This window comes from Lineus longissimus, chromosome 3, assembly GCF_910592395.1.
Source record: "Lineus longissimus chromosome 3, tnLinLong1.2, whole genome shotgun sequence".
Lineage (NCBI taxonomy): Eukaryota > Metazoa > Nemertea > Pilidiophora > Heteronemertea > Lineidae > Lineus > Lineus longissimus.
In genome coordinates this window covers 14004516-14029484 of record NC_088310.1, presented here as the reverse complement: position 1 = coordinate 14029484, position 24969 = coordinate 14004516, and the positions used below count along the sequence as shown (strand labels likewise).

At 41.6% G+C, this 24969-nt stretch overlaps 1 protein-coding gene across 3 annotated transcripts in view; it reads left to right on the top strand.

The window, feature by feature from the left end:
- Window positions 1-24969, top strand: part of LOC135485747 (BTB/POZ domain-containing protein 7-like) — a 132446-nt gene that overhangs the window by 21419 nt on the left and 86058 nt on the right. For all 3 annotated transcript variants that reach the window (XM_064768141.1, XM_064768142.1, XM_064768143.1), the window contains exon 3: window positions 1982-2190. In XM_064768141.1, the coding sequence (XP_064624211.1) occupies window positions 1982-2190 (209 nt within the window). The remainder of the gene's footprint in view (window positions 1-1981; window positions 2191-24969) is intronic.

Sequence of the window (24969 nt, the reverse complement as noted above, 5' to 3'; positions counted from 1 at the left end):
CGTATGACACACTCAGTGACACTCTTACATATGATCCAGACCCACGAAGCCAAAGGTTGCAAGAATTCGACGCATTTCCAAGGCCCAATTTTGAAACAAAAATTACCTCCTAAATAGCGGCCACAACGCGCATTATAGTATAGATATTGGCAATTACTGTAAAATTGTGTACAAGATGCTTGAATAACTCAACCTTCATAGTTTGGTTTTTGGAGAGAATAACCAGTCCGACATTTACTGAATCGTGGTACGGAATTGTGGAAAAAAGGTCCAATTCACGGAAGAGTAGGTTTTCCTAGGTGTTTAAAAAAAATCAAAACATTCCCCGAAATCACTGCTCAGTTGATAAGATGGCAAAAGAAAACAAAACGCAGTAGCATTTTCAACACGGCGATCAAATAAAATATTTTGCATGCCTACCTCTACCTACAATGAAAATAGTGGGGTAGGTAACTAGCTAGTAGGGTAGTAAAGAAAGAAGTAACACTGAATGAGAAAAATTGAAAGTAGTGGTTATTACTACAGTCCATTCGACAAGACTTAAGAGTCTTAGAAAGTAAAGTCAGAAACTTTCAACTTTGTAAAATTTTCTGGGGACAAATTATCCTCGGGGACGAATTTTCCTAGGAGACAAGTATCCTCGGGGACGAATTTTCCAGGGACGAATTTCCGGGGACGAATTTTCCTCTGGGACAAATTTTCCTTGTGGACGAATTTTCGGGGGACGAATTTTCCTGTAACCCTACAACTAACCACCAAAGGTATGTGTCACATGGTTTTTTTCATTTGACCTACCTTTCAAGGTCACAGAGGTTCCTTGGCAAATTTCCCTTTGGCTATCACGATTCTTAACCAGCATGCATTGTCCACTAATATACATGTACAGTGAGGACAGTGGCCCTGGCCGTTTCAGTGTTAATCATCATTGTACAATAATGGCCCCTTGCTGTTTCATTGTTATTATTTTCATTGTACAATGTCACATCACCCTCAAATGCTGAAGTCCCTGAACATCAGTCTCAACTTCACCACATACACATTCTCAACATCAAACACCTTCACCATCACACACACCAAATGTTTTGCGACATCCGTTATGAAATTATCCACTTCAACGTTCCTACTTAACAAAAAGCGGGCAGATTTGCCATCAACATTGCTCTAGTTTAAACATGGATTCACAGTTTCCCACATGCATATTGCTAGTATAGGACTGTCTCAGTTTTCGATAACCAGTGTCAGTTGTGTAGACAATATTGACGAGTATAATTGTGTCGAACTTATTTTGAAACCAACATCTTGAACATGTCCACTAAAGACTCAAGTCAATCAACAATGCTGCAAGCCTTTTGGCGACAGAGGTTCTATTGCCGCATGCAGGTCGATGGGAGGGTGTAGAGTCGAGTGAGGCAATCGTGAACATAGTTGACACGTTGCATTGTTTTTGTTCAGTAATTCTTTGATCGCCTCCATCAGTACGATAACATATGTTCCCAGTATCATGATTCATAAGCTCATAACAGTTTCTATGCATCCCTGTAAATGATTTAATGCACTGTAGTTTTCATGGAATAACCAAATGTAATGTGTTTAGCCTTCTATTTGACTTATGATTTTGATGCAATATGTGACCCGTTCTAGCAAAACTAATCACATGTTGCACATAAGATGAGCCTAGCCCTAGATGACTCCAGGAGATAATAGAAGAAATTGATGTCCAGATTTCACAAAAGGCAATAGTGAAATGAACAAACAGTCTGTCTCAACCTGCCAAGCTCAGAGTGACATGCAACTGGTTTTGCTGGAACGTGTCACATATTTTCGATGATATATATTTCGAATGATATTTCCAGGAAATCCTCCCTTGCAATAGGGAATACACTCACAAAATGTGATGACGATTCTACAGGATGATATAGGACAAGGTCAGATAGGAGGACAGTATTTCTTATTGTAACGTTACTTTATTTCTTTTTTAAAGGGAGTGAAGATATAATAGTTGATACCTTAGGCATGGACAATTTGGTACCAATCCTGCTGTGGAGTTCACAACCTCTTGGTTCGGCCTGGGTTTATCGGCAAGCTCTACACTACCTAAGAGAAGACTTCTTACAAATCGCCCATTCGCCGACCATCTTAGATTTACCAAAGAAGTATTTGATTGATGCCATCAGCTCTGACTTCCTGCAGGTAAGTCAGTTGAATAACAACTTACAGAAATATTTGTACCTTTCATTTTCTGGTTTTTGGCTCAACGTTCGGGGAGTCTACACAATAGCGCTGTGTCCGTCGTCGTCTCCTGTGGCACGTTTCTTGACCGCTAGGGCTAGATGGCTAAAACTTGGTGTGATGGTAGCTTTTGGGCCATTGAGCCAAGAAGAATAATATTATTCAATGGAATCAAAACTGGGGAAACTAGCCAGAAACTGTTCTCCCGATATCCACTGCAAATGACATGCATTACATTACCCGAGGTGAGCACATGGTCCCTGGACCATTTCATTGTCTGTAACCATGTTTTAAAAAACAGTGGCAGGTTTCTTAATCACTAAAGCTATGAACTCCCAACATTCAACACCGGATACCCTAGGTCCGGCGACCTCTGACACAGAATTTCAATTCTCAACTTGGCCACCAGGGGAGTCTGTGTGATATCTCGCTAAAAGTGACTCATTTTCAATAAAAAGTTTATGGTAGGTATTCCGAATAGCAAGGATACATCACTGATCATCCAGGTTTTTGATTTGATCTACCTTTCAAGGTCTCATAGGTCAAATGGCGTAAATTGGCCGTTTGAGTGCAACTACATTGCTGCTTGGATATAACCATCACCTCAAACCGTGGCAATCCGAACCCATCAGCTGTAGTCCGCGGTTGATTACCCCTCTAATTGAGGAATCACCCTCAGAAATCCTCACCTGCTCCGCGGAATGCGAACAATAGCCCAAGCAAGCGAAACAAAACACCAATTTGTCAAATTGGGCATTTCCGGTTGTTTGTAGGCCAAAGTCAGGTCCTGAGATTCGTGCAGAAATGCATTAAAAAGTAGGGGGGGGGGTTAATACTGGCTTTGGACTTTGTCGCCAGCGCAAGAGCTAGGACAAATTACATGCCGACGACCTTTGGCGTATGACAAATCTTTCGAGCATCTTACTCCAATGAAATATAAGCCCACATAAAATTGCTGTCGATGGTCTTCCTTATTTGGTCAGGCTTACTCATTCTAGTGCCTTTCGTTCTTTTCCGTAAGCGTTCAGATAAAAACTATAAGAAGATATTTATGGAGCTCAAACTTGGTTCCACTCACCCGTACTAGGTTTAGTTTTTACCCCTCAGCCCAAATGGGCTAGAGGGGTATTGTCGTCACGTGCGCCGTCCGTCCTGGCGGGCGGGCGTCTGCTACTTGGTTTCTGTCGATTTCTAGGAGAATGGCCTTGACAATCAATTCAATTTTTGGTATGTACATTGGGGGTGACTAGAGGAAGGTTCCTTTCGAAAAAGGGCTTGTTCCGATTATCAATATGGCCACCAGGGCGGCGTGTTTGAAATTGGTTTCCGTCAATTTCGAGGAGAACCGTTTGTCTGATCAAATTCATTTTTAGCTCAGCTGACAAAGTCAGCGAAGCTGGTAATATTACTAAGGGAATGGTGTCCGTACTTCCTGCCATCCTGCCATGTCAATTTTGGGCATTTTGTAACCGTAAGACCTAGGCACTTTGTTGACGCTGCTAAATTAGGAGTAGCCCAAGGGGAACTCAGAAACCAAAAATCAGCGCGATCCGACCTACATTCGGCGAATGAGGTCATCGGGAAGTTTAAACTTCTTTCCTTTATACCTCGGGCCACAGAGGAAATATTGTTTTCAAATCTGGCCTAATATTTTTTAATAATTTTTCATTTTGACTTGTAATGGAATTAGTTTAGTTTTCACCGCCAGTTGGCGCTACAGGCACATTTGACAGATTTTTTGACGATTCAAAAGCCCGGGTTATGACGTATAGTTGCGCAGTTGTATTCTGCGCATTGAATTGGCCAGGGAACCAGGGTATATTTCAGCATAGCCACTGTGACCAGTGTAAAGATGGAAGATTGATTTTGCAACAAGTAACCAATTTTCTGCTAAAAAGTAGTCAAGTAGGCGATATTATCACTAGTTCCTTTCAGTGGGTAGTCATGAGGTCTTAAGGGAATACTTTCAGAAATTAGTTCTTGAAAATTTGGCCACAATTCTGTGAAAACGATATCGGAAGTGCAGGCTCTGTTCGCGATGTATTTTGAAGTGGAGAATTCCCACAGTATGTGCAGTGAATCGGCATGATTCTGTTTGCATATTAGTTTTTAGTACTACGATTCTTACATGAGTAAAAAGTAGACGTTTTAAGCAACACAATAATGTTACTCCCATAAAAATTGATTGCAAATTGACGGAGCTACGGCATTCTGTTCGGCAATTGTCAGCGCTGATAAAATACATTGCATGCTAATGCATGCCAAATGGCACACTTTAAAAAGCGTTCATTGGACAACGTAGGGAATCACCAGAAATGACGTCATCGCTGGTCTAAATCTTCCATATAATAATATTAGAAGGGGGACGAATAAAGTCACACTTAGAGGCGTTGGATCGCCTTGAAATTTTGCATGAATGGTGGTGACACCTTACCCTGATGCAACGTCTTGGTTTTATTCAAAAATTTACTTCAGCGGAGCAGAAATGAGGGATTTTTAATCGGACACTGTCAATTCTCCTTACCACTCACAGAAGCCAAGCCATTGCTGTTAAGTTATGCAGGGGCTTAATCAATTACCTGCACTCCCTGTGGGGTGAATGACATTACCTTTTCTACAGCTCGCTGTAGGGGGATGATTGGAACAGCCGGACCTGCTGAACCCAGATAAATGTTATTTTCAATCCATGATTGCAGGTCACCTGATTTTCGAGATTTTGCGGGAAATTGTAAACAAACGCATGTGTGCAGTTCAAATGTAAACAAAAATGTATTTTTGGTACTTTTGGTTGCTGGACTTGGGTTTTCCCGCAGTTAGGAGCTGGGGTCAAATTGGTGGTCTATTGTTTATGGATGCTGTTTTAGTCAGAGGTAGCCCTTGATTATGAAGGGATTTTCAAATATGAAAACGACCCTTTGTATAATGTAAATTCCAATCACCTGCAGGACAGGTCAATTTCTCTCAATAAAATTAATTTTGTTGACTCCTGTAATCTCTACCTTATCAAAAAAAAGACAGTGGTGTTAGTCCCAAACTGGTCATTTCTATTTATTTTGACCTCTGTTAAATCAGGATACCTCTCAATTACAGACAGCATTTTGTATCCTTGTGCTGTACAACCAAGCCTGGACATACCACAGTTGTCCATGGAGAAGTCTCATCCTCTCTGACACTTCTTTTCTGTAAAGCTACCGATACAACATACTGAACTAGGGATATCTTCCGTTGCCTCCTGTAATATTTGCATACCATGGCTGATTAGTTCAATCATATTTCATCCAGCTGGCAGCTCTGCATTGGAAATCTTAGTAGTATAACGTGTTCTCTTGACCTTCAAACAGTAGTATAAAGCTGATATTTACTACTTTACACCCTCAGTCCTATGTTATTAGGTCATCCAGCTGAGCGCCAGGCCCTTGGGCCTCTTGTTGGTATGTACATTAGGGGTGACTAGAGGAAGGTTCCTTCAAAAACAGGCTTGTTCCGATTATGAATATGGCCACCAGGGCGGCGTGTTTGAAATTGGTTTTCGTCAATTTCGAGGAGAACCGTTCGTCCGATTAAATTCATTTTTGGTATGTACGTTGAGGGTGACTAGAGCAAGGTTCCTTTCGAAAACGGGCTCGTTCCGATTATCAATATGGCCACCAGGGCGGCGTGCTTGAAATCGGTTTCCGTCAATTTCGAGGAGAACCGTTTGTCCGATCAAATTCATTTTTGTCAAATAGCTATTCGAGTGGTGTTCGTTCATCCATCCATCCATCCATCCATCCATCCATCCGTCCGTCCGTGGACAAAATTGGGCATTTTGTAATCATACAACCGAGGCACTTCAAATCTAGTCTTGCTTATAAACACCGCCGAAAATGTTGCTTACGGAAAAAAATTTGGGCGATTCGACTCAAATTCAGCTCCCTAGGGGGCAAAATGCGTAAATGAAAAAACAATTTTTTGACGCTCTATTCCAGCAGATAAAAGCTTGAAATAAAGTTGAAAAGGTCTTCATGATACAGAAGTTTTGATATAAAATAGATCAGTCAGTGTCGATTTATATCACCAGTTGGCGGTAGTGAGCAAAACTGTTGTTTGACCCCGGATGATTCCGCTTTAAATTTCCCGCCGAGGTTACCTGGAGTACTATCATTAAGAAAATGGCGGTGACCTTTTTGGCTCACCTCTTAGCAGAGGTGAGCTTATCCCATACCGTGGCGTCCGTCGTCGTCGTCGTCCGTCGTCCGTTAGCAGGGCACGTTTCGTAACTGTTAGAGCTATTGAGTTGAAACTTGGTACACATGTACCCTTATGTAATGACACCTTGGAGACCAAGTTTCGGTCCGATTCGTTTCATGGTTTGGCCACCAGGGGGCCAAACGTTAAATGTGAAAATATGCAATATCTCCCTTAATAGTAGTCGGGAAATTTTGAAAAAAATATGGTAGGTACTTCTAGCAAAGGTGCATCATATATCGTCCGGGATTTTGATTTGACCTCCTTTTCAAGGTCACAGAGGTCAAATGGTGTAAATTGGCCATTAGGATGTAACGATGGCACGTTTCTAAACTGCAATGACTATTGATCCCAAATTTGGTACACATTTACCCCTTAGTCAGGTGATCTCAGGGATCGAAGTTTGGTCCAATATGATTCACCACTTGACCACCAGGTGGCAAAATCCAAAAACCTTAAAAATGTGATTATTCCTTAACTCCTTGCCCGATTGCCACCAATTTGATATCATGGGTACATCTAAGCACCATACAGTATATGTCACACAGGTTTTTAATTTGACCTTCTTGTCAAGGTCACAGAGGTCAAATGGCGTAAATTCGCCGTCAGGCCGTAACTATGGCACGTTTCTTAACTGCAATGACTATTGATCACAAATTAAGTACACATGTTCCCCTTGGTCAGGTGATCGCAGGTACCGAAGTTTGGTGCGATCTGATTTGCCGTTTGGCCTCCAGGGAGGGGGCCAAATCCTAAATTCTTCAAAATGCCATTATTTCTAGTAATGACTTGCCTGATTGGCACCAATTTTATATCATAGGTACATCTAATTCTAACAACCATTCAATGAGTCACCCGGGTCTTCTTTGATTTGACCTACTTTTCAAGGTCACATAGGTCGAATGTACTGTAAATTGGCCATTTTGGGGAAATTGTAATTGCTTGGACCTACATCAAACCTAACACTACATGACACAATACCATGCTCTTTATCCATCTTTTCTCCACATGAGGTGAGCACAATGGCCCTGGCCATTTCATTTCATTATTTCTACCGGAGCAATGATTTTGTAAGTGACAAATTTTCTTTTTTAAGCCTTTACGGAAATGTATTTTGGTACGAAACTTCACACGTTTATAGAAAAGATCAACGAGAATGTGTTCAAATGCCCTCATAACGATGAGTTCAATGGAATTTGGTCAAAACAACCTTCGAATGGAGTCAACTTTCTTTGCGAAATTGAAGCGACGACCTCATTATTTATCGTAATTTATGCAGATCTGAGTCCAGCTGATGGGTGATGTTCTGATTTGTGTTCAAACTATTGGAAACTTCGGAAATTAGTTCTATTAGTTCTACTATTCTGCGGGAGTATATTATAGCCATTGATGTTGACAGCTAAAAGCTCAAAAACTTTGTTATGACTGGGAGCTGGAGTCAGTATTGTTTTCCCTCAGGTTTCTCGTCCAATCACGTGACCTCTCCAACACTCGATAATGCACTCTTTGCGTCCACGTTTTAGGCCAATCTTCGGCATGAACATGAAATCTAATAAGCGAAGTACTTAAATCAGTTGTTTCTCTCGCCTTGAAAACATTCCTGAGTAAAATCCATTGAGATTAGCCGAGTTAATCTACTTTTTCCGTGCTTAAAATCTCTGCCGCTGAATTCTATAAATAGAAACTATTAACATCGCGGCAGTGTGGTTCGCATTGTGCGCCCTCCCACTTCACACCATGTCAGGAAGTTTTACGGAGAGGGATGGCGTGCAGTAAGAAGAATGGCCAAAATGACGTCACGTTTTCCTGGCAATGCCTCTTGCCAGACCAGTCAAGCATTGGGAAAGCATCTTTAATTCAGACAACGTTAGAACTAGTAAAACGATTATGTTAATTTGCAGAATTAAAAGCAGATTTCACCACTAACCAGTCAAATCGGAATACGACGGCGCAAAATGTTCTCGCTTTCCTCCTGCTAAAAAACCTTGTTCCCGCACTCCTATTTTAATTTTGCCAAGGAATATGATATGATCTGTTTTCACTTGTTTGTAATTAAATGGTATTCATATAATGAGATCAATAGTATGTGAAGACCAAGCTCTAGTGAACTCACACAACTGTTTGACATGGGGGAGCCCCCCAAACTCCCGTCCTTCTGACATATTTAGCCAGTACATTGGGGGATGAGTCCCCCAAACCCCCTCGCCGTTCTCTGAAAGTGACAGGTTTTAGTCAGTACATTGGGGGGAAGGCCCCCCCCCCACTGGACCCATTGGACTCTAAAAATAGAATTCCTTGGAGACGCTGAACAATAAGGCCCCATAAAGAAATAGTCCCCGCCCCGGTAGCTGTCTCATATCTGCTGACAGAAGCAGCTCTTTGTGGTGAAATAATAATTGAATGCATGTCATGACACCCAGGATGGTTGGAATGAATTTCCAAATCAGTCGTCAAATCTCTATGCAATGAAAATTGAAATGTCACAACTGTCTCCACCGACGTTGTCCTGTATGTCCTAGCAGACGATTTTTAAATAAATGATGTGATTGATATACTTGTAGATTGGAATGAATTATTTCTTCAATGATATGTAAGTTGAAAACCCTCTGACATGTCTGAGTACAAAAATGCAGAGGCAAGACACATCATGCATGTCATGACACACAGGAGCTTTTTCTCATTTCTGAAACAGTTGCATGGTTGGAATGAATTTCCAAATCAGTCCGTCAAATCTCTATCCAAATGGAACTTTAAGACCACTCTATATTTGTGCAGTAGTGTTAAAACTGACTTTTTGGCTCACCGTAGGGGAGTCTATACAATACCGCAGTGTCCGTCGTCGTCTGTCGTCGTCGTCCGTCGTCGTCGTATCCTGTTTCAAAAACAGTGGCACGTTTCTTAACCGCTAAGCCTATGAACTTGTAACTTTGTACACAGGACTCCCTTGGTCAGATGAACTGTGACACTAAATTTCGGTCCGATCCGATTCTTAATTTGGCCACCAGGGGGCCGAATGTAGATATCTAAAAAGTGTGATATCTCGCTTATTAATGACTTGTTTGGAATGAAATTTTTGTGGTAGGTACTCATAGCAAATATACATCTTATATCGTATATCGGTTTTTAATTTGACCTACTTTTCAAGGTCACAGAGGTCAAATGGCGTAAATTGGCCGTTAGAGTGTAAACTATGGCACGTTTCTTAACCACTAAAGCTATGAACTTGAAACTTGGTACATATAACCCCCTATATCACATAGCCTTTGGTGCTGAATTTCAGTTTGATCTGATTCTAAACTTTGCCACCAGGGGGCCAAAAGTGGATATCTAAAAAGTGTGATATCTCGCTTATAAGTGACTTGTTTTCGATAAAATTATTATGGTAGGTACTCTTAGGAAGAATAAATCACATGTCGTACGGGTTTTCAATTTGACCTACTTTTCAAGGTCACAGAGGTCATGGCGTAAATTGGCCGTTAGAGTGTAAACTATGGCACGTTTCTTAACCAGTAAAGCTATGAACTTGAAACTTGGTGCATATAACCCCCTACATCAGATAACCTTTGATGCCGAATTTTGGCCTGATCTGATTCTTTATTCGGCTACCAGGGGGCCATAATGGAAAAAGTAAGAAGTGCAATATCTTGCTTATTTGAGTGAATTGTTTTCGATAAAATTTTTATGGCAGGGACTTCTAGCAAGGATACACCACATGTCCTACGATTTTTGGATTTGACCTCCTTTTCTAGGTCACAGAGGTCAAATGGCGTAAATTGGCCATTAGAGTGTAACTATGGCACGTTTCTTAACTGCTGAAGCTTGAAACTTGAACTTGAAAGTTGGTTACATGTAACCCCCTACATTAGATAATCTCTGACACCGAATTTTGGCCTGATCTGATTCTTGATTTGGCCACCAGGGGGTCAAAACTGAAAAAGTAGGACGTGCAATATCTCGCTTATTAATGACTTTTTTTCGATGAATTTTTTATTGCAGGGACTCTTAGCAATCACACGATATTGATCTTGTTGATGTCATAGACAATTATTGGTTGGATCATAAACTTATATATACTGCCCTGTCTTATTACTTGACATCAATGCACATCTAAAAAAAGTCTTCATGCCTGATTGTGTTCACCATATTCACATCTAAACTAAGCATGATCCTGCCTACTAAAAGATGTATACGGTGAGCACAATGGCCCCTGGCCGTTTCATTTGAAGTAAAGTACGTAAATCGAGAAGACGAGCACGTTTTCTTTGTCTAAGAATTATTCAGGACGAAATGTATAATATTTGGGGTTTTTCATGATTGTCCGGCCCAATTGGCAATATTGCCATTTGGGATGGTGAACAGAGCTAGGAGTAAATGCGACGCTTATGATTTATTTAAAGAAATAAAATGCCCGATTTAACATCCTGCAGAATCAGGGGAATCGGGCGTTTCCAGTGATATACGACACAAATGGATTGTCCTCACGCATTCACTTTGGAAACGCATTTTAAAATAGATGTTACGTCCTGTTAATGGGACACGTTATCATCGCGTACATTTGGGAAAAACTCCCTAACGAGACCCTAGCAGACGATTTTTAAATACATGATGTCCTACACCCGCACTTGAGTGGCGCCGTTGTGAATAAATCTACTTGTGTGAATGGTCAATGGCTCATGACGTCATGAAATAATTGCGTCACAAGGAAGGAAACAATTATGGGAATCGCGTCCGACGTGGTAACTGTGGATGTGGTGCGTCGTGAATGCAGGATCGGCCAATGCGCGGCCCGTATGGAATGCGACAAACTCTACCGGAACCAGAATTGTCATGGGTCTGCACAAATTTTTTCAGATTCGATGGACATGATGGATATATGAATTTTGTTTACACTTTACATGTATACGTAACCATTACACTCACTACGTTGTGTGAGTTAGTAGTGTCTGTGTCAGATCCCATCGTTCAACTAGTCTTCTCTCCCCAGGTGCCTCACAGACACGGACCTTCACAGGTCCCCATACTCAAGACCAACTCTTACGATATTGCCCTCAAAACAACCCTGGAGTCATGAATTCACAGGTGCTCCTATGAAATCTCAGTTCTAGTTTATTTATCAAACTTTATCGAGTGTTCTCGAATGGATGTGTCGATCGTTGGGGCGGATTGATATGTGGTTAGTTTGTGCGTCCAAGGCGATTAGGTCATTCAGTTAGTTTGAGAAAGATCATGATCATGAAGATGCGTGTTGTGTTATCATAACCGCAAAATAAGTTGAAGTTATTATTAGTACTATGATTCTTACATGAGTAAAAAGTAGACGTTTTAAGCAACACAATAATGTTACTCCCATAAAAAAACTGTCAATTCTCCTTACCACTCACAGAAGCCAGGCCATTGGCATTGCTGTTAAGTTATGCGGGGGCTTAATCAATTACCTGCACTCCCTGTGGGGTGAATAACATTACCTTTTGAACAGCTGGCTGTAGGGGGATGATTGGAACAGCCGGTATACCTGCTGACCTGCTGAACCCAGGTTAATGTTATTTTCAATCCATGATTGCAGGTCACCTGATTTTCGAGATTTCGCGGGAAATGAAATTGTAAACAAACGCATGTGTGCAGTTCAAATGTAAACAAAAATGTATTTTTGGTACTTTTGGTTGCTGGACTTGGGTTTTCCCGCAGTTAGGAGCTGGGGTCAAATTGGTGGTCTATTGTGCTGTTTTAGTCAGAGGTAGCCCTTGATTATGAAGGGATTTTCAAATTAAGGTGACCATGGTCTTTTAATGTGCTCAGCTCACCACGGCTTTCAATACTTGATGTATCTGAAGAGGCGCGCGGAACCTGACATGGTCTTACCAAGGAGCTGCTCATGGTGCTGAACTTCTAACTTGCCTGTCGACTAAGTGCCTTTTTGGCCGAGACATTGCTACATGTAGGAGGAGCACGCATTTTAAATTTATAGTAGTGATAGTACAGTTGGTTCGAGCCATTTGGAAGCCGACATGTGAAAGCCTATCTGGGTTCTCCTTCTTCTCCGTATAAAAAGGGGCGTATTGCTGACTAAGGAACAAGGTATATTGACATTGCTTCATCATCTCTATGGGACCAATTGATACTTTTATATGCACGCATACATCATGCCATTTCAGGGTCCGAGTCTGTGGACAATTGGTTTGATTAATTTGTCTCTTCGATATTGCTCCTTTATTGCATTAGATTTTCATCGCGATTCAATCTATTCAAGATATAGCCAATTTGAACCTGTCTGCGCCAAGGATAGATTGGTTCCAGATCGACTCACTAGGGATACGCAGTAGAGCACAATGTCATGAAAAACGACCCTTTGTGTTGTAAATTCCAATCACCTGCAGGACAGGTCAATTTCTCTCAATAAAATTAATTTTGTTGACTCCTGTAATCTCTACCTCATTAAAAAAAAAAGACAGCGGTGTTGGTCCCAAACTGGTAATTAGTCTCTGTCAACCTACGTATGTAGGGTTGAAAGGAGACTCTTGGTTTAGCTAGGCAAATTCCCCCAATTTATAACCCCGTTCCAGGTGACTACGGTGTATGCAATGCACTGTGTATATCATTAGTGATTGGAGAACCCAGGTGGATTCGTGTTCGCGATTGTTTATCGAAACATCAAAGGTGTGCAGTGCGAATTTTCAGAATTATTTTGCGAGCAATAACGACAACGACGATATTTTAGGGGACGAGACAGCCGTTTGGCGATGGGTCGTGAAAATTTGATCCGCCATTACACAATCTCCAAACGAGACGTATTATGCGACCATATTCCCTGCCAATTTTGATAGGTTCCATGTTGGACAGGAAGTGGCCCGTGGAAATTGACTGAAAATGGCCACAATTGATAAATTCGTACTTAAGAGCAACGATTACAGGAACACACTTGCTTAGAAATATATTGAAATCTTTTATGATTCATTGTTGTTATAAGTTATTCTTGCTGCAAACACATTTTCGCGGCAACAATAGTGGTCAATACAGGCAGGGCCTTGGAGCGAGGCGACGGCATTGATAAGACGATCAAGTTCCGGTCATGCGCAAGTCGCATGTGCAGAATAGTGTTTAAGGCACATGTGAAATCGTTGAATTATTCATCGCAAAAGTAAGTGATTTTTTTTGTTCTGAGCCGTCCCATGGTATGGTTGTTCTTCAAGCAGGGCCATTATTTACAGTTAGGTGATTGTGGTGAGCGAAGTATGTCGATGGATGGCAACTATTTCATGTGATACAAAACGAGTTTAAAACGGAGATCGGCCGATGATGGCCGGCATGTCCAGATGACAGGTTAGGTTGCATGCAGCAGCTGCATGCAAAGATGCAGGTTATCCTAAAATGCGTCCACCAGCGTCCACCAGGTTTAAAATCAAGTTTAGAGTTATCAAAATAAAATCTAATGGCAATAAATGAAATAAGCAGAACATTTCCCGTGTTTCATGAAGATTTCGTGACATTTGTTTGTAAAATGAGCAAGTTATTGCCTAAAATGTACCAACGTCCACCACCCTGTCGGCGGCCATCTTGGATTCAACTTGGAGGCAATGACAGGGCTTCATAACACTAAAGGAGGCTTGTGATTTTAGATAGTAACTCCCTTATCTTACACCCCAATGTCATGAAGTTTTCAAGAAATGCGTTTATGGTGTATTTATTTCGTTTATGATTACTAAATTTCATTTTGATGTCTTTATATCTGACTTTAAACCTTGTGGACGCAGTTTAGGATGACCGAAGATGCAGTCAGAATTTGCCAAGCATTTTTTGACCAGTTGCCATGAGAGGTCACGATATCTAATGGGGATTGAGAGTGTAAACTTTAATATATATGATGATATGACAATACTCCATCAACGGTACAGCCTCCCCTCCTCAGTTTGTACATTCCGCGCACGCGGAACAGTGGCTATGTACTGCACATGCGCTTTTCATAATGGCGTCGTGTAAACATCATGCAACACGAGGCGACATAATCCCGGGCCCCAATCGGACTGTCGCCTACTAAAAAATACCGCTAGGTAATGGCATGTAACTTTCTTTTCCCCATCTTCAGTATGCCTGGTCAAAACAAAAGACAAAACACCAGATCGTCCTTGTTTACTGAGTCCGAGGATGTAGCTCACGAAAAAGTTTTGAAGAAGGCTAAGGAAGTGAAAGTGAAAGAGAAACAGGACCACAGACAGAGCCAGGCGAGGCAAGTGATTGCAAAGGAACAGACGCCCTCAACTAGGACATCATTTGAATATATGTATATATCTATTTTCCCAATAAACTTTTAACCAAAACATACTGCCTCCTCCACTTCCTCAACAAAGCACCCCACAGTTGACAGAGACTCCAGAGTCTGCCTGCAGACTCAACCGACAATTCTAGATATTTACTACTTTATACCCTCAGTCCTATGTTATTAGGTCATCCAGCTGAGCGCCAGGCCCTTGGGCCTCTTGTTGGAATGTATGTTGGGGGTGACTAGAGGAAGGTTCCTTTCGAAAACCGGCTCGTTCTGATTCTCATTCTCAATATGGTCACCAGGGCAACGTGCTTGAAATCGGTTTCTGTCAATTTCGAGGAGAGAGGTTTGGAGGATGGAATCACTTTTTAGTGGGTGTAGGCCTAACGCAGTTTTGTAAGGGGAAGGTTCCTTTCGAAAATCAGCGCGATTCCAAATTCAATATGGCCGCCACGCTCACATCCTCAAAATAGGTTTCCACAATTTTAATTTCCATATCAAACTAGCCACTCCACTAAGCCAACTTCACCATTATCTCACCTTCAACCTTAATAGGCTGAGGGGTTCTCCTCGAAATTGACGAAAACCGATTTCAAGGACGCCGCCCTGGTGACCATATTGAGAATCGGAACAAGCTGGTTTTCGAAAGGAACCTTTCTCTAGTCACCCCCAACGTACATACCAAAAATGAATTTGATCAGACAAATGGTTCTCCTCGAAATTGACGGAAACCAATTTCAAACACGCCGCACTGGTGGCCATATTGATAATCGGAACAAGCCCGTTTTCGAAAGGAACCTTCCTCTAGTCACCCCCAATGTACATACCAAAAATGAATTTAATCGGACGAACGGTTCTCCTCGAAATTGACGGAAACCGATTTCAAGCAGGCCGCCCTGGTGACCATATTGAGAATCAGAACGAGCCCATTACCGGCAATTCCCAACCTTTTAGCTGCGCATGCGCCAAACTCCCTTCCAGAGCCAAGCATACGTTTTCTATAGCAGATCGAGGTGAGAGACATCTCACGGCTTTCTGTGTAACTAAAGCCTAGTTGCCGATAGCGTATGTGATTCTATGACTATCAAGGCATTTGCAGGCCAAATTTTGAGTTGATTGGTGAAAATTTTTCCATGTCCACATATGGGTTGAAAATACCACGTGAATTGCAATTTTTCCTAATGTAAATTCTAAGAAAACATGAAAATTGGCCGACTTCTGTGGCCTTTTTGAATCACATAGAGTTTGCAAATTTAGTTTGCCGGTAGCTCCTGCAGAAGGCAGCATCATACTGAGTATACTGAAACACATGCCATTGGGAAAACTGAAAATTTTTCCATGTCCACAGGGGGGTCCAAATTGGCGTCCCAAGTGGATTTGAGGAGAGAATATATGTCCAAACATCAACATACATGAAAAGCTGGACCTCAAGTGATCTTTGAAGATATGAGAATGACTGCCCTTTGATAACTTCTTGCTTTATTTGTCCACTTTATGGCCTAAGATCCCTAGCTTTGGATGGTTCAATTAAGGACACTAGGGCTGGGAAGGGTCATGTCGGGGGGGGGGGGGGGTAGGCGGGTGACCAAGCCCGAAATATTATATTGCATCCTTCTCTTCAGCATATTTGCCAAAGCTTTTGCTGTTGCATGGATTCCTCAGATGTTTGGGCTCTCTCAGCTCTGTCATTTGGTAACCTCTGTCTGGGTGTTGGCTAGGTAGATAGGATGGGGGGGGGGGGTTCCTGACAGTGTTGACAAGGAGAAACTCGGAAAACCGTGATTCTAGACAAAACCCTGTTCTTTTGATGAGCTGGAACACTGTACATTCAAAATTGTGAACCCACAATGAAGGCATAAAACTGACACAAGGCATTGATTTCTTGTACTAAAAATATATTTTATTATTGATGGACGCTCTGATTGGCTAAATTGGGTCACGTGTCAAACTCGATCGTAGCGCCTGCATTTAGCAGCGGCATAATAAAGTTGGGGATTGCTGGTAATGCAGTTTTCGAAAGGAACCTTCCTCTAGTCACCCCCAATGTACATACAGTGGAACCCCGGTAACACGACCACTCATGGGACCGTGGTCGGAGTGGTCGTCTTACCGGGGTGGTCGCGTTACCGGGGTTGGGAATCCCCAGACGAAATACATGATTATTTTTCCCGCCAAAATTGCCGACTGCATGGCGTGTGTACGCTGCACTACCATAGCAACGCTGCCTGATTGAGATGATGCACGCTCCAAAGTTTTGTTATCATGCCTCGCAAGAACAGTTCGGCGATAAAATTACATGTTACATTCTCAGAATGAGTTAGAAAAGGTAATTTTGTAACTCATTTTATCCACAAAGTTTCATTATCTGCCCGACGTGACGCATTTGCGGGCAATTTGGTGAATCATCCTCCATGTACCCGACTGTTTGTGACGATTGAAGTAAACTTGTCGTATGATTCCACGTGAATGATGAGTTGAGTAATGCTACAGTTTTAATCAAATCTATTTTCAGTCAAAATATTTAAAGAAATATAAAATGATACTGTAGTAAATCAACCAAGTTCTCCATATCATAAAACATTCAAACGTCTCGCAAGCTTGTTATTGTCATAAGTGTGGTCTTCAAACTACCCGCCGTTTATTATACGTTCATATGCAAATCACGCAAATCACATGATTTTGCTGCTGCTGAGTGCGCATGTCTGGTACTGAACTGGCTCAGTGATGAAAACAAACCATGAAAACGTTAGAAAAAGAAAGTTTATTTATTCATTTACACTTATACAATTGATCATACCTGCAAAATCACATTGTATTTTTTGTTTTCATATGTATTCCCATGGCCATTGTCCCCGTCTCAACAAAGCTTGGCAGCGAGGTGCTAATTACTATGCCGCGGTCGCGACCGATTACGGCAATTAGGCCTGGTGGTCGGGTTAGCGGGGTTGATTTTCAGTTTGGGACCGGCCAAGCCAGTGGTCGCGGTCGGGGTACCGGGGTGGTCGTCTTAGCGGGGGTCTCTTAATGGTAATTAGAGAGGAAACCATTCGGGACCGGAGAATTGTGGTCGCGTTAGCGGGGTGGTCGCGTTACCGGGGTGGTCGCCAACCGGGGTTCCACTGTACCAAAAATTGAATTGATTGTCAAAGCGGTTCTCTTAGAAATCGACGGAAACCAAGTAGCAGACGCCCGCCCGCATGGACGGCGAACGTGACGACAATACCCCTCTAGCCCATTCGGGCTGAGGGGTAAAAAACCACATCACAGGTCAGTCACACACACGGTTCTGGATTTAAACTTTAATTTAAACAGGGCCTCTTTTATGTCCGGAGAGTACTGAAGACAAACAACAAAGAAAGTGTTGACATTTTCTTCTTAAACAGGTTGCTGCCTTTGGCCCGGCCAAATATGCCAGTTGCAGACGACTTGTGTCTTTCAATCATGTCTCATGTTTACACTGTCGTCTACAGTTTGTTTAGAAGTGGTATGCTATCATAGTGGAAGAATATTAAAATGAAATGATGGAAGTTGCCGTTCTTCTCAGTCTTTGACAATTTGCCCTAGGCAGGACTCCATGCTCCAATGTATCAACATTTTGACATTGACGTGATGCGGCATTACGAGTGTGATCAGTGATTGGTTACTGTGTGATTGACATCTGTCATTAACAAGCAAAGTCTCAATATGTGCCAATAACGAAGGACCTATGATTGAGGTCGAATAATTATACTTGGGTTCTTTGAAGCGACCAACAATTTAGGGGGATATATTATGGGGAAAAGAGAAGGGAGGGACTAGCAGTAGAAATAAGTTGAATGCAGAGTTCTGTCCACTTCTGGTAATTTATAACACTGTATATCCAAGTACACTCACAATCACAATACCAAATATTATGGGGGAAAACTAGCTTCTGACAAAACAATTTGAAGATGGAGATCATTTCTTCTTGCATATTCCAAATTCTTAAAAATACAGCATTTATACACAATTCCTAAAATACACTGCCATCTAGTGGCAGAACCACAGGAAGTGATGCAGAGTGAGGCAGGTAGGTCAGCAACCTGCATTGTGTGTAGCGTGTAGAGTATTGAACAATAGCTATCACTGAAATTGCTCCAAATAACTCTATTGTGCGTGGTGTTGGGCTAGTCTTACCACAGAAAGTAGGGGAATTAATGGCTTTCATGTCAGTGAACATGATAAGTGATAATAATTGACCAATTAAATAATGAGGGCAATAAAACAGTCTGATGATGTTTGTGCCAGTGATAGGAGGCTGGCTGAAGCCATGCATTGCATGCATTGGATTCTGACATAGACATGATGAACTAAATCTAATTCAATTGTAGAAGGCCTCTGTAGGTGTTTCTATTCTAGGCTGGCTAGGCCTTATCAGTTTGGGCCAGAAATATGTAGGAGATGCCTCTGACTTTGTGTTGCCCAAACCCACTATGATTTTGCTTGGGTATGGTGGGGTTTTTTTGAGTGGTTGTCAGTCAAATTGACCCCAAGTCCCAAGGCCAAGTCAATTTTAAACTGTAGGCCTAGGCCTAGTTTTATTTGCATTGCCGGAATGTAGGCCTGGGAGTCATGGGCCTTTTAGTTGCAATGTTCAATTATTGCATGATTTTTTAAAAATTCATTAAAGTGCAACATTCCAAACACCAATGCTGCAACAAACTAAATACACGTTTATCTTAATTGCAAGCTAGAAGATGGACTCAAGTGTCCACAGTGATGACACCACACTGCCACCATCAAGTGTCCATATTGATGACACCACACTGCCACCATCAAGTGTCCATATTGATGACACCACACTGCCACCATCAAGTGTCCAAAGTGATGACACCACACTGCCACCATCAAGTGTCCATATTGATGACACCACACTGCCACCATCAAGTGTCCACAGTGATGACACCACACTGCCACCATCAAGTGTCCATATTGATGACACCACACTGCCACCATCAAGTGTCCATATTGATGACACCACACTGCAACCATCAAGTGTCCAAAGTGATGACACCAGACTGCCACATCATCACCAATTGGGATTGACCGTGGGATTCCACCGCCACCCCTAGGCCTGATGCACCACCAGTACCATCCGTAAGCCCTGCATGCAGCGACATAATACCAGTCATGCCAGTAGCTGAATTTGATTGTGAGTGCATTGATCCCTCATTGCTGGATGATGCTGGTGATCCTTTTTCATTGGTTCATGAATCTCCTGTATTTCATGCCGTCTTACATGAAAAACACGAGATGCATGATTCATTCTCATTGGATCATGAATCTCCTGTATTTCATGCTGTCTCACACGAAAAACACGAGATGCACGATTCATTCTCATTGAATCATGAATCCCCTGTATTTCATGGGGTGTTACATGAAAAACACAGGATTCATGATTCCAATGAAAATCCGATGGCAGGATCTCCAGAGCATCCAGACAATGATGGGACCATGTCACCAGTCTGATTGCCAGAAGTGCTACAAATGTCGACGTCCAATGTTTTATCATGACAGGGAATGCTTGTCATGGATGACAACCGTGATGTCAGAGGACATGATAGAGTTCGACTCATCAGAGGAGCTCCAGTTCCAAATGGAAGTAATGGATTAGTTTTAGGTAAAAAAATTACAAAACTATTTTAATGCCAATGACATTAGTAGTATGTATTTTCAAGGATAATAGATACAGAAAAAGAGAAAGCATCAATACAGTTGTAATACTAGTATTTGCACCAAAAAATCTGGAAATCTAAAGTGGTGCAATTTTTCACCATGCTCATCATCTTTGTTGTAACCACGACTGGTGCAGTGAGGTACACAGCAGTATATGTGACTCTTGGGAGGTTGCTGAAGACAAGAATAATCCCCAGTTAATAACAATCTTAATAATTTTCGTCAAACTGTTGAGATTCTTGGCAAAACAAGCAATTGTGTGAACTTACTTGTTCAAAGAAACATTCGATTACATGGTTTGTTTCTGTAATTTACGCCATGAGTACTCAGTATTTCATTTAGCTCCTCTCAATTAAATGCATTTCAAAGAGATTGATATATACAATCAGCGTTTTTTGAGATGCATTTGATATCTTGACAATATTATAAGTAAATAGTACAGATATAGTACTAGTAGTTTGGGTAGTATACTGCTGAATATTGACTGTATTACAAATGTACCTTCATAACATTTCCTGCTGGATTGGAATAGCTGTGGAATAGTTTGTTGATGTATTATCCATATCCATTTCGGCAAACCTGGTTTATTCGTGGTCACTTGTTTGTAACGTTAGACAGCGGTTGTTCCAAACTGAACAATGATCGTATCATTTTGAGTGAAACAGGTACTTTGTGAAAAGAATTACTATTCTATGCCATGGATGTATGTCTGCATGTGATAGGACGGCATTTGGATCTCATTTAATAATAAAACTTGAAAGAGGCAATTGACATCATTTTGTCTTGTTAATTTTTAAAATTATGACTTGCCCAAACATTTTCCATGCAGACATGACAAATGTGGTCAGCCTCTCATGCCTCATGTGCTGTGATCCCGGGCTGTGATATCTGGCTATCATTCTCCCTGCAGGCCCATGGCCCAAGAAAGAGTAGCCTACATGTAGCTAGCTGCCTGCCATTGCATCATGATCACACATGTCATAAGGCTACATGTTTTCATTAAATACAATAATGGCATTATGCACACAGTACATAGCCTATAGTATATTAGCCATAGGCCTACCACCACACCACAGAAAATATACTATGCCAGGCCTACATGTACATGTTCATGATCAGTGGCAGAGCCATGCAGCATACTTGATACTACATGTACAATGCAGATGTACACTACCACAACACAACACACACTGTCCATTGCTGTTGTGGTGTTAATGACTGTGTTTATGGTGGCTTAACTCATATGATATGCATAAAGAAGCCCAATATCAACACTAAAACTTTACATTTACTCAGTTTCCAGTTCCTGGCATGTTTGGTGTGCATACCTTAATCATGAACATGTACTGACCTACTATTCAGCTTATAGTTTCCGGATGGCTGGTACGCATGCGCAGCGAAAACCGGTGGAAAAAATGTCGAGTTGTTCTATCTTTGTCCGCGAGTGGCGCTGCATTTCTGAGTTTGGCAAGTCAAGTATTGGCAGCTGTTAACATCCTAGACCACAATAATCCAAAGCTCCCAACAACATTAAAATCTAAAGCACAATTTCTGTACTGGCAAACTTGCAAACTTAACTCGTCAACTACCCACCAATGCTGGCCGAAGCAAAAATCACATGCACTATCCTCGCATCCAGTTCAATCTAGAATCTGCATCTGCTTTTCCTAGTGCTATTCACCACGCTATCACTTGATTTGACCTGGAGTCGGTGTACCCCCATTTCGCCTACACCCATTTCGCCTATTACCCATTTTGCCTACCCCCATTTCGCCTACACCCTTTTCGCCTACACCCATTTCACCTATTCACCATTTCGCCTACACCCACTTCGCCTATTCACCATTTCGCCTACTCACCATTTCGCCTACTCACCATAACGCCTACTCACCATTTCGCCTACTAAAAAGGAAAAGAGTAGTGTGCGCTGGACATTTGAACAATTTTACGAATTGTTGAGCTTGGTTTTTTTCCTTCATATTATAGCATATTTCCCAGTTAAACTTTACCATACTTTATCATTCCAACCTGGCCTCTTAAGACAAGACCACCATTGATTTTTAGCTCACCTGTCAGGTGAGCTAATACGATACCGCGGCGTCTGGCGTCCGTCGTCGTCGTCGTCGTCGTCCGTCGTTAACTTTTGACAAAATCGTGGCACGTTTCTTAACCGCTTGACCCAGAAAGTTCATACTTGGTGTGTAGGTACCCCTCGGCAAGACCTTCCTTCAGAATGAAAATCAGCGCAATTTGATTGCTGGTATGCCATATAGGGGGTGCTCTTTGAAAACCTATTTTTGTCATTTTGAAGCTTATGGTTAAAGCTAGAGCGATGAAAATTTTATGGTGGGTGTATCTAATAAATGTACATCACATATCACATGGGTTTTTGATTTGACCTTCATTTCAAGGTCACAGAGGTCGAACTCTAAAATTTCTTTGATCATGGCACGTTTTTTTGCTATTGGTCATAGACTCTCTAAATTTGATATGTAGATACCTATTAGGCATCTCTATATGTTGACACAGATTTAGGTCAGTGTGACCTACTATTCAGGTATAAGTAGGTCAAGGTTAAAAAAGCCCATTTTCTTTATTCCAGCAGATTGAAGTTTGAAATGAAGTTTAAGAGGTCGGCCTGATATAGAGGTTTCGATATTAAATAGATTAATTTCGTTTCATATCACTAGGTGGCGGTATTGTGCAAAAATGTCAGTTGGCACATTGCCAGCAGTTTTGAATTTCGCGGTTGAGGCAATCCGTCGGGATATCCCAGATGCGCAGTGTTGTACTGCGCCACTAGATCTGCATACTACAAGTATGGAAGACAGCCATTTTATGAATTTGAAGCGAGACGAAGAAGGAATTAAATCACCTTGAATCAATGCTAAAACTTAATCATCCGCTCTTCGGATGAGGTCGTATGTGTTGATTACATTCTTGTGATTGGTTTGAGATTATTAGTTTGTCCTCATTGCCGGTTGTTTTAGAAAATTTTGACTGTGATTGGAAGGTAAAATGAGAAACTTGTCACACTGTTCTTCGGCTTGGAATGGGGATAGTCAATGCAGAGCCAGTTGGTACAAGCTGCCTTGCGAATCAGGGTGGCGTAATAATACTGTGAAAGAACAATAAAATGATGAATTGTAGCAGTGTGTGTCAGAAATTATGTGATGTCCATTGCATTTGACGATCCCAAAGTTTCGAGAGTATGGCAAAATGGCGGCTGCCGTCAGTGGAGATTAGCGTCAAGCCGGAACCTTTCGTTACAATGTGGGCTTTTAAACACAAGTTAATTGTTTATAATCACCCAGATGCTACTCATTAGGTAAACCTCTACTAAAAACACTTGCTTTAATTTTTGTAAACATGTCATGAGTGCTTAAAAAGAACCATTTTTGTGATCGTTTTTCGTCGCTGTAGAAATGTACACAGTCAGAGTCAGTCAGTGTGTCAACACAACAACGGTGTTAGTATACACATGAATCCATGATACACGGAGACACGAATGTAAACATTTGCCTGTTGGGTCGGAAGGAGTTCACCGTTACCGATCACTGCCCCAAGAAAGGTCATCTGAGCTGGTTGACTAAAGTAGATGATGATAATGATGAAAGTGTAGCGCAGCTGTCATCAGTGCTTTTATAGTTAGGCCTATAGTCGGATTCATAAGTAAATGGTGAAATTTTATTAAAACTGGTGGTTGTCCACGAATTTTTTTTCTTCAAATTGGACAAATTTGAGAGACCATGATATTTCCACTGTTTTCAGCCAAATCTCAAAACACTTATTGTCAGATTACCAAATATCAAAATTTATTTTTTCTTCAAAAAATTTATTTTTATCTGTAGACTTGCCATACCATCTTTCCAATACCTCTCCAAATAAGCACTTGACAGTTGAAAACACACTCGCGTCTAATTGATAGGTCTGGAACCTCCAACCTATGAATATTCAATTTTGGTCTTGTCTCTCTTCACTTCACTTAATTGGGGGGGTGCGGGGGGGGAAGGTCACTCTTCAACATGTAGATATTGATGTGTTCGGGTCACTTGCCGACATACTATACTTCCATTTTCAAGGGGTTATAAAGGCGAGGGGGGGGGGGCTTTTCATCATTTCAATTATGAATATTTGCAAGTGAAGAACCCAAGAGTCTTGGCCTGTTTTTTTACATCTTGGTACAACCAAGCGCTGCCCTACAGGATATCTTCATTGTGGAGCTTGGCTTTACAAATGGTCATTACAGGGTCGTGATCAAGAAAGAAAACAAATTAAGTATGATCTATCTTAAGTTTATTATTTGGTCCAATGCTCAAACAGTCTACACACAGGTCCATCCCGGACACAATATCCTGTTCATATATGCCTAACAGCATCGACGTAACCCATGATGTCTCGTTGCCGGTTTTTTGTAGGCAAAATGGGTAATAGGCGAAATGGTGAATAGGCGAAATGGGTGTAGGCAAAATGGTGAGTAGGCGAAATGGTGAGTAGGCGAAATGGGTAATAGGCAAAATGGTGAATAGGCGAAATGGGTGTGGGCGAAATGGTGAGTAGGC